At 36.1% G+C, this 12,020-nt stretch overlaps 1 protein-coding gene across 4 annotated transcripts in view; it reads right to left on the bottom strand.

The window, feature by feature from the left end:
• LOC125659620 (retinoblastoma-associated protein-like) overlaps nucleotides 1-12,020 on the bottom strand; it is an 89,791-nt gene that overhangs the window by 13,144 nt on the left and 64,627 nt on the right. For 2 of the 4 annotated variants that reach the window (XM_056149636.1, XM_056149635.1), the window contains 3 exons: nucleotides 3,670-3,774; nucleotides 2,778-2,894; nucleotides 2,528-2,577 (listed from right to left, as the gene is read on the bottom strand). In XM_056149636.1, coding sequence (XP_056005611.1) covers nucleotides 2,528-2,577; nucleotides 2,778-2,894; nucleotides 3,670-3,774 — 272 coding nt within the window. The other 2 variants (XM_056149637.1, XM_056149638.1) reach the window with 2 other exon arrangements.

The following is a 12,020-nucleotide window of genomic DNA, read 5'->3' on the forward strand; positions in this document are numbered from 1 at the left end:
ATGAACTAATAATTTTGACCTTGAGATCAAAGGTCAAGGTCATAAAGAGGTCATGAATATACATGACACATAGTCTCATGGTGATAAACCCATGCCTTATGGTATGACTATGTCAAAACTCTATTATCAATTTTGACCTTGAGGTCAAAGTTCAAGGTCATATAGAGGTCATGAAGGTACTCGACACATCGTCTCATGGTGATACACTCATGTGTCAAATATGATATGCCTATGTCAAAAAACAAAGAAGTCATGGCCAGGACACGAATCGATTGTAAAAACATTTAATTTTGACCTTGAGGTCAAGGTCATATGGAGGTCATGAAGGTACATGACACGTCGTCTCATGGTGATACACTCATGTGTCAAATATGGTATGCCTATGTCATAGAACAAAAAAGTTATGGCCCGGACACAAATCCATTGTAAAAAAAACTTTAATTTTGACCTTGAGGTCAAGGGTAAAGGTCATATAGAGGTCATGAAGGTACTCGACACATTGTCTCTTGGTGATCTACCTGTGTGCCAAATATGGTATGCCTAAGTCAAAGAACAAAGAAGTTATGGCCCGGACACGAATCTGCACAGACAGACGGACAGACAGACAGAGTGACTCCTAAATACCCCCCAGAACTTCGTTCGGGGGGTATAACAAAAGCACTTTTGTTGAAGAATTTTAAAAATCACTGCATCAACAAAAGGTAACACCATCAAAAATCAACAAATTTTCTATTCCTACCCAATATCAGCAGCGACATTACAACAATGATCAAATTTCACAGCTAGAGTGTATCTCCTAATGTGTGTCATCCCTGTCCACTACTGTAATGATTTATACCGTACATCTCATAATGTGTGTCATCCCTATCCACTACTGTAATGATTTATACCGTATATCTCCTAATGTGTGTCATCCCTATCCACTACTGTAATGATTTATACCGTATATCTCCTAATGTGTGTCATCCTTATCCACTAGTGTAATGATTTATATCGTATATCTCCTAATATGCGTCATCCCTGTCCACTAGTGTAATGATTTATATCGTATATCTCCTAATATGTGTCATCCCTGTCCACTAGTGTAATGATTTATACCGTATATCTCCTAATGTGTGTCATCCTTATCCACTACTGTAATGATTTATACCGTATATCTCCTAATATGTGTCATCCCTGTCCACTAGTGTAATGATTTATACCGTATATCTCCTAATGTGTGTCATCCCTGTCCACTAGTGTAATGATTTATACCGTATATCTCCTAATGTGTGTCATCCTTATCCACTAGTGTAATGATTTATATCGTATATCTCCTAATATGTGTCATCCTTGTCCACTAGTGTAATGATTTATACCGTATATCTCCTAATGTGTGTCATCCTTATCCACTAGTGTAATGATTTATATCGTATATCTCCTAATATGTGTCATCCCTGTCCACTAGTGTAATGATTTATACCGTATATCTCCTAATGTGTGTCATCCCTATCCTCTAGTGTAATGATTGATACCGTATATCTCCTAATGTGTCATCCCTGTCAACTAGAGTAATGATTTATACCGTACATGTCATAATGTGTGTCATCCCTATCCACTAGTGTAATGATTTATACCGTATATCTCCTAATGTGTGTCATCCCTATCCACTACTGTAATGATTTATACCGAATATCTCCTAATGTGTGTCATCCCTATCCTCTAGTGTAATGATTTATACCGTATATCTCCTAATGTGTGTCATCCCTATCCACTAATGTAATGATTTATACCGTACATCTCCTAATGTGTGTCATCCCTATCCACTACTGTAATGATTTATACCGAATATCTCCTAATGTGTGTCATCCCTGTCCACTAGTGTAATGATTTATACCGTGTATCTCCTAATGTGTGTCTCATCTGTGTCCACTAGTGTAATGATTTATATCGTATATCTCCTAATATGTGTCATCCCTGTCCACTAGTGTAATGATTTATACCGTATATCTCCTAATGTGTGTCATCCCTATCCTCTAGTGTAATGATTGATACCGTATATCTCCTAATGTGTCATCCCTGTCAAGTAGAGTAATGATTTATACCGTACATCTCATAATGTGTGTCATCCCTATCCACTAGTGTAATGATTTATACCGTATATCTCCTAATGTGTGTCATCCCTATCCACTAATGTAATGATTTATACCGAATATCTCCTAATGTGTGTAATCCCTGTCCACTAGTGTAATGATTTATACCGTATATCTCCTAATGTGTGTCTCATCTGTGTCCACTAGTGTAATGATTTATACCGTATATCTCCTACTGTGCACATGATGGATCTATATACCAAATTTCAGTTGAATATGTGCATCTGTAGCAGAGATAATGAATGAAAACTGAATTATGATGGAACGTCAGATGGAAGGATGGAAAATATGCCCAAGGCTAGGGCATAAAAGCCTCAGGTGATACATGGTATACATGATACATAATCATTGCCAATAGATAGATGTATCCTTACACTATACAGTAATCAAGTTACCTGTAAATGGGGGATGTCATTGTTTTGGGAACTGGAGACAACGAAGGTGTCTACAAAACAAAGCAGCACTAATGCTACAACAGACAGTCTTCAAAATCAAATCAATATCTAAATATTTTCCATATTCTTCAGAATTACAAATATTGTCTTTACAACACTTTACTTTTAATAAATAAATACGTGCATTTCACTGATAAGACCTGTACGCTGTATGTAATCTCCGTAATTCAATATGATTAATATACATTACCTGCTTTGTTGGACCAAACTGTAGTATGTAGTTCTTCATGTTGTGCATGAACACCTGGTTATAGAATCCAATGATGGAGTCGTATTCACAACCTTTAATCAAAGCATGCCGGTACACCTACAAACAATCGTCAACAAGGAGTTCAAAGCATGCCGGTACACCTAAAAACAATCGTCAACAAGGAGTTCAAAGCATGCCGGTACACCTACAAACAATCGTCAACAAGGAGTTCAAAGCATGCTGGTACACCTACAATTGTCAACAAGGAGTTCAAAGAACATATCATTTGGAAGTTCAAAGTATACATTATTTGGGAGTTCAAAGTATATGTTAGTTGGAGTTCAATGAACATGTTATTGGGAGTATTTGGGAGTTCAAAGTATATGTTAGTTGGAGTTCAATGAACATGTTATTAGGAGTATTTGGGAGTTCAAAGTATGTTAGTTGGAGTTCAATGAACATGTTGTTGGGAGTATTTGGGAGTTCAAAGTATATGTTAGTTGGAGTTCAATGAAACATGTTATTGGGAGTATTTGGGAGTTCAAAGTATATGTTAGTTGGAGTTCAATGAACATGTTATTGGGAGTATTTGGGAGTTCAAAGTATATGTTATTAGGGACTTCAATGTAAATGTTACCAGGGGGTTTAAGGTAAACTTTATTTTTGAATTCAAAGAAAACATTACTTCAGCATTCCAAATACACTTTATTTAGGGATTAATGAAACCAAAACACAAGTAGCAAAAAATTGTCTACTTCTCTGGTAACATGTACATGTATGTACATCAGAGGTGGAAAATAAATTGTTTAGACAAGATGAAATACAAGGCATCATAAATATATTTTATCCAGCATTATTCTTTCGTGTGTTTACCAGTTTTGGCAGAACTTACGTTTGGGCTTGCATCCGGAAGTTCACTGTATGTCCTGATAATTGTCTTGAACTTGATTTCTTTTTCTGCCACTTTGCAAATTGCATACACTGAACAAAGCATCAGCTGAAACAGGAAACAAAATGCCGTTGGTGTGCTGCGATGTGGTAGTGTCTATTTCACTGAAGCCGACATGAACAATTAAGGCAAAAAATAAATTCAAATAGTTGTGGTCCCTCGTAATCTTTTTTCCCCTTTGTGGTTCATTCTGCATCGATCAAAAGTCATGAGCCAGGTTAATTTTTGCAACAAATTATGAAATTCAATGTGCCTGCATTACTTCCATACAAAAGCAATGCTCCATCTGTAAAATACATATGCCCAATACATTCACAAATGCAGTAATAATCAAAGAAATTAAAGATTAATATACATGTACAAATTGAAATGTGGCCTGTAGAATACCAGCTTTTCCTATGAAGTCCTGTAGCGACCTTGACCTTTGGACCCCAAAATCAATAGGTTTCCTCCTCTATTGATAACAAAGCTACATGTGATGTATCAAATCAATCAAACAAAATAGGCGGCCTGTAGAGTGCCTACAAACTCTTTCTATGAAGTCCTGTAGTGACTTTGACCTCTGGACCCCAAAATCAATAGGATTGTTCCACTCTTAATAACAAAGTCACATGTGAAGTGTTCAATTAATTGAGCAAAAAATGTGGCTTTTAGAGAATCTACAAGCTAAGAGTCATGCACTCACACACACAAGAACGATCTCATTGCTATATCCCTTCTCATAATTGTGAGGGGAAAATTAACCATTCTTTAGACAAATTGGCTCTGACAGTTTCTTTTAGCACTTCCTCTGATATCAAAGTGTGTTATAATACAAGAGGCCCACAGGCCTTATCGGTCACCTGAGTACTAGTGAAAAAGTATCACTACTTCCATGGGCTATGAAATCTAGAAAAAAAAATCCTGTTCTGAATATCTAAGCTAAATTCTAATGTTCAGCAACAGTATAAAACAAGATGTGTTCTTAAAACTTCACTGCCCACAAAAGTGCATACACTGATGAAAGGCTTGAATAATAGGTGTATTAACATTAAAACATTAAAATATATGACTAATTTGGACTCATCCTCTCATCCTAAAGTCATAACCCTGGGTTATGAAATTTCCCATTTTTGTACATCCTTTTCTGCTATTCCTAAGTATGCATTTAGATTTTATACAGTATCAGCAAACTTACACATAAATACTATATACTAAGTTTGGCCCTACCCTGGAGTCAGAATGCTTACCCCGGGCGTCATGAAATTGACAACTTTGGTAGAGGCTTTCCTGCTCTACATCACTATGCATTTAGTTTTTCTTACATGTGTGCGGTCCCTGAGAAGAAGATTTTTGAAAATTGGTCAATTTTGGCCCCACCTCTAAGGCCCCAGGGGTGCTGGAGTCCTGAAATTTACAATTTATGTTCCCCTTGTTCCAAATACATGTATGTTTCATACCAAATTTGAAAAGAATTGGAATAATAGTTATCAAGAAGTTAAAAATGTCTATTGTTCACACATTTAATAACTGACCATTTTGGCCCCACCCTGATACCAAAACCCCTACCCCTGGGATCATGAAATTTACAATTTTGGTAAAGGACTACCTGTTCTTTCTGAATATCTAACTAGTTTCAATTTAGTATCAATAGCATTAAAGAAGATGTTATTTGAGTGTTTTACACATTAACACTACATACCAAATTTGGCAACGCCCTGGGGTCAGAACCCCTACCCCGGGGATCATGAAATTTACAATTTTGGTAGAGGCCTTCCTGCTCTACATCACTATGCATTTAGTTTTTCTTTCACGTGTGTGGTTCTTGAGAAGAAGATTTTTGAAAAATTGTCAATTTTGGACAGTTTTTGCCCCGCCCCTAGGGCCCCAGGGGTGCTGGAGTCCTGAAATTTACAATCTATGTCCCCCTTGTCCCAATAATGCTTCATACCAAATTTGAAAAGAATTGGACTGGTAGTTATCAAGAAGTTAAAAATGTTCAATTGTTAATGCATGACGACGGATGACAACCAATTGCAATAGGTTACCTGAGTTTACTCAGGTGACCTAAAAATGCTAGGAAGACTTTGCTAAATATCAAATTGAAGAAAAATTTCACTCTAACAAAGTATAACTTCAGAATTAAGATTATTACTTTTCAAGATATAGAGTTGGCAACACAATGATCACAGAGAACATGTAAACCAAGTTTGATGCTTCTAGATTCATCATCACAGCTTTTCATGATTCTGGTTAAACATCAGATTGGCAGACACACTGCACCATACTATCATACATTCCATCTATGATGAATAAGTTTGTGTAAGTTTGATTATCCTTTCTTAAACACTTTCTATCTTATTTTGTGCCTATAAAATTACCCCTACCCTGTAAGTTTGACCTTAACCTTCTCCCATGACCTTGAAAAACAATAGTATTTTTCATCTAATCAATGAGAACATGTCTACCAAGTTGGATAATCTTAGCCTTATAAGTACTGTTTTTATTGGATCCACAAGGACAGACACATGGTGCCATACAATAGCATGTTCCCTTTGAGAGAGAGGCCTATAAAAATGTGGGGAGGAAGGGAGTTTAACAGATAAGTATGGTCAAAAAGAGATAAGAACACTACGACTACAACCATAGTGTAGTCAAACTGACCTTATAACCTACACGTACCATATAACTTTCATCTTGACCTAGAATAAAGCAATGATTTTGACCTTTCAGTTTAAATGTGATGTTATTTTACAGTCCAAAAATTATGAAACTTCAAAATGAGAACAAACATGACAAAAAACAGTTCCCTTCCCTGTCTTCAATCAGATGCCTTAATTGATAAATCTTAATGCTCCCAAGTTTCCTTCCCTGTCTTAAATCAGATGCCTTCATTGATAAATCTTAATGCCCAAGTTTGAAAATCTGTGCATTTTGTTTTTAGTCTGTCTGTTTCTCTGCAACTTCAATGACAGTCATGACTTAAGAACCTTCCAAAACAAAGACTTTTTACTAAACTGAGAGGTCATCTTCAAAGCAATGTGGTAAGCTATAGTATCTCATTCAAAAGGGATGGAAAATATATGGGTTCCACAGTACTTCCTAGTTAGTAATCTGTTGTTCTCCAACTCGATCATTTTTTTTTTTATTACATTAAAACAGAAGGATAATGAGGGAGTATAATTTAACAGTTTACACCACAAATCTCTACAGTCTAAGATACACACCACAAATCTCTGTAGTCTAAGATACACACCACAAATCTCTGTAGTCTAAGATACACACCACAAATCTCTGTAGTCCAAGATACAGACACAATCTCTGTAGTCTAAATCAAAGGCCTGAAGGGCCTGAGAGTCGACTCGCTCTTCATTGTCAACTGGAATAGGTAATCTTGAAGGAGCAAGATAGAAGTAATCAAGGATGACGAACATTGTGTGTATGAGTTCGCATATGCACGCTTCTTTTAGCAGGATTTATACTTTAATGCATCATAACTGTGTAAGGTGACTAAATTTGACTAAGTCATGACCACTGCCATTTAAATTACATGTACATATCCAACATGGATGTAAAGAGTCATTGCTAACTGATGATTGTGCTAAACAGTTCATGATGTACAAATGTTAAGAATTGGAGGAAAATCATTATGTAGTCATATAGTACTTTATATCACAACAGAAAACCCTCAAATAAACACAACAGTGGTTGTAAGAAGATACCATCCAACAACAAGAGGCCCATGGGCCACATCGCTCACCTGAGTCACCTTGGCCCATATCTGAACACTTTCCATATATATTTGCATGTAAAACCTTAGTCCCTATTATGGCCTAAGCTACCCTTTGCAAACTTGAATCTACACTATGTCAGAAAGCTTTCATGTAAATGTCAACTTCTTTGGCCCAATGGTTCTTGAGAAGAAGATTTTTAAAGCTTTTCCCTATATTTGTATGTAAAACTTTGACCCCCCCCCCCCACCACTTGTGGCCCCATCCTACCCCCCGGGGGCCATGATTTGAACAAACTTGAATCTGCATTATGTCAGGAAGCTTTCATGTAAATCTCAGCTTTTCTGGCTTAGTGGTTCTTAAGAAGAAGATTTTTAAAGTTTTTCCCTATATATTTGTATGCAAAACTTTGATCCCCCCTTGGGGCCCCATCCTATCCCCGGGGGCCATGATTTGAACAAACTTGAATCTGTACTATGTCAGAAAGTTTTCATGTAAAAATCAGCTTTTCTGGCTCAGTGGTTCTTGAGAAGAAGATTTTTAAAGATTGTTCCTATATATTTGTATGTAAAACTTTGATCCCCCATTGTGGCCCCATCCAACCCCAGGGGCCCATGATTTGAACAAACTTGAATCTGTATTATGTCAGGAAGCTCTCATGTAAATCTCAGCTTTTCTGGCTTAGTGGTTCTTGAGAAGAAGATTTTTAAAGTTTTTCCCCATATATTTGTATGTAAAACTTTGATCCCCCCTTGTGGCCCCATCCTACCACCGGGGGCCATGATTTGAACAAACTTGAATCTGCAATATGTCAGGAAGCTTTCAGGTAAATTTCAGCTCTTCTGGCCCAGTGGTTCTTGAGAAGAAGATTTTTAAATGACCCCACCCTATTTTTGTGATTATCTCCCCTTTGAAAGGGACATGGCCCTTCATTTGAACAAACTTGAAAGCCCTTCACCCAAGGATGCTTTTGGCCATGTTTGGTTGAAATTGGCCCAGTGGTTCTGGAGAAGAAGTCGAAAATGTGAAAAGTTTAACAGACAGACAGACAGACAGACGACGGACAAAAAGCGATCAGAAAAGCTCACTTGAACCTTCGGTTCAGGTGAGCTAAAAAAGTTTAGCAAATCAATTCCTTGAGCTTAAACTTTAGTCAATGTTACAATGACTATGCAGTTGACATCTGTAAGAAACATCGCTGTTTTTACTGTACTGACTATCCGTGCATATTTTGAGAGTTTATTCATCAACTACATGTAGTCATAAAATGCTACCATCAAAACAATAAAGAAATCAAGAAATGTTTGTCAAACAATACAAACATACAACAATACCCCCACTCCCAACGTGGTGCAGAATTGTAAACGGTTATACACATGCATCATTTAATTGATAATAGTACCAAACCAATGCAAGTCAAGATGTTGAGTGGACAATATCTTCCTATATCCAGAATGGACTGACCCTTGGCCTTTGACCATGTGACCTAAAATAGATAGGAGTCATCTATTCCATAGGATGTACCAGTGTACCAAGTTTGGTGTCAGTCAAGCTACAAAATGTATTGATTCTTGAAATATACGAGACAATTAATATATTACTATGTCCAGTTTGACCCTTGATCTTAACCATGAGACCTCAAAATCAATAGGGGTCATCTACTTCTTAAGATGTACCAGTGTTCCAAGTTTGATGTCCGTCAAGCAAAGGGTTCTCGAGATATTGAGTGGATAGTATATTCCTATGTCCATTTTGACCCTAGACCTTTAACCATATGACCTTAGAATCATAAGGGGTTATCTACTCCTTAGGATGTACCAGTGTACCACGTTTGATGTCTGTCAAGCAAAGGGTCCTCAAGATATTGAATGGACAGTATATTCCTATGTCCAGAGTGGACTGACTTTTCACCTTTTGACCTAAAAATCAATAGGGGTCCTCATAACCAACCAACATTTGAAATACCATAACGATCAAGTGAATTGTTCCCAAGATAATGAGCGAACATGTGGTCTGCCGACCAACAAGTGTAAAGCAATTCCCCCCCCCCCCCCCCTTTCTTCTTTGAAAGGGGGCATAAGTAATTGTTTACAGAATCTCATATATATACAGTCACATGAATTTAGAAATATGGCTGAAATGGGTTTCCGTACTTCGGAAAAACGTAAATACTGACTATTACAATGACATTAATGGGCTTCCATGATTCTAGAAAAAACTACAATTTAAAAAGTGTGTATTATATTTGGTTAAATACGACTGTAAATTTACACTCGTATTTAACCAAATATAACACGCACTTTTTAAATTTTGTTTTATGTGAAGGGACACATTATTCATACCACTAAAGGTTTTTTGACTCGTTTTAGTCAACGCAATGTGCACTTATAATTTTTCGCAGCGTCGTTTACCTATCTAAAAGCCTAAAATTGTTTTTTAAAAAAATTATCTTACACCCTGTAACTAATCATTATGAAACAGCCAATTAAAATTTATCACCGTGCAATTTTTAAAACTGCCATGATATTATGATACCGTGACTAGCCATTGTTTTGTGTACATGTCCTTTGTCACTTGATTTTGTCAGATTTCTGCATGTTGCGAGTTTTTCATGGGTCTGGGAATATGCAATTACTTTTGAGTTTTAACTTTCCTTTTGCAGTAAACGACTGATGTACTTTTCCATCTAAATGCGGCGAAATTTTAGAGGGTTATGTTTGAAATCTTCATTTAGTACCATTAAATTACTGGCTTTGATTATTGATATGTTTATAATTACCGAGGGGGTCGTTATATCGCACCATGGTACGTCATTTTTTGAAGCTTGGGTGATGTTTTGATCACAAAACATTGAACGCTCGCATCGGCAATTTAATTGATATATTGTAAGGATTTCACCCCATATCGATCGTTTGTTTTTTTTTGTATTATTGTTGTACATATGTTATCAATAGTTCTCATATGATTAAGGAATTGACTTGCTGCTATATATTATTGAATATCTTACTTGTATATTGCCCTACGGATGAATTTTCACACGTGTTTAAACATTACAGCTACTTTCACTTTGATATGTCAATTTCCTGTCGATTTGGTGTTTACCTCTGACTGTATGAAGCATACTGAGGAGTTCCGTATGTCAGAATTATCGATCTGTTTAAATGCGGGAAATATGAAAGGTTTACCATTGTACATACGATGTGTATTGATGATTATTTTTTTATTGCAAATGTTTTAATGTTCAATCCTAACACTTTATTGTTTCATTATGTAAGGACGAGATTCGACGTTATTTGAGTATAGAATTCTGTGTGAGAGTTTCTATGTCAAGCATGCGTCATGTACAGATTTCGGTGTTTTTCTGTATTTTTCTATGATTTGCTCGTGCGGTATATAGAATTCTGTATTTTTTAGTATAAAAGGCTGTACTTGCGCAGACTCGCTCTCTTTTGGTTCTCTTTCTATTTGGAAGCGACGCAAGTCGTCTGTTTGTTTTGTTATTATTATTTGGGCGAGAATAGGATTTATTTCTGAAAGAAGTTATATTTTAATTTAATTATTTTTGAGTCTGCTCTATTTTTCTATTGTTTTGGGTAACTTTAGAAATCATTTGGATTATTATTTGTGTTTTAGAGTAAGTTAGTTATTAATTTGATTTTTATAAGCGTAATAGATTTATCTTAGGGAATGTTTTGAGGAAATTCTTCTTTGGGAATTAATAATTGATTTATTGCTTATCTAGAGTATAGTAATGCAATCTGTGACAGATTCACAATTTAACTTGTGATTTAGGTTCAATTTAGTATTGAATGCAGCATAGGGTTGTTTTCTTATTTGAGATTGAAGTTTGATATTTATTTAAGGCTTATGGTAGAGTATTTCTCAAAAGTGATTGTCCTCTGAGAAATCTACAGATTAAAGATTCTAGTTATAGCACTTTTTTACTTATGAGTAAGCCATTGTTTTCATTATGAGTAACTCACGAGAGTGAATACCCTTGATATGAGTATTTCGTTCATTATTCATATCTGATTTTGTCCCCGAGTTATTCCCCTTGAATGTGTTTTCGGAGGATGAATTATAGATTTGTTTTAAGTAGGATTTTCGTACGCATGTCGATCTCGTCATCTCGTTTATCATCCGCTTTTCTTTCAACTAGCTATTGTGAATATTGCACTGATTGTTTAGCTTCAACACGAAAGAGTGAAGTCCTCTGGTGCGTTAATTCCATGTTGCTTATGTTGATTATCTTTGAAATGAATAAACAATTGACTTTTGAATTTGAGTATTATTTCTGACTTATTAAGACACTGTTTAGGCATGTCGCTTAGTCATGGTCCAGGTTTAAGTATAGGTTGAGGTTGAGTAGGGCAGATAGGTGTTTAGTATTTATTTTCCCTTGCTGGTGGGGGACATCCAGCTGGTGGCAGCGCTACTGTGGGGAGAGGACTTTCCCATCACAATATATATATGAACTTTAAAGGACACATCTCATGTTTTCAAAGTATACAATATTACATGCATTTTGTCTTCTTTATGCTTATAGTAATTAATTCTCGTTCGCCGAAATTTTGCGATAATTAA

The sequence above is a fragment of the Ostrea edulis genome, chromosome 9, assembly GCF_947568905.1.
Source record: "Ostrea edulis chromosome 9, xbOstEdul1.1, whole genome shotgun sequence".
NCBI lineage: Eukaryota > Metazoa > Mollusca > Bivalvia > Ostreida > Ostreidae > Ostrea > Ostrea edulis.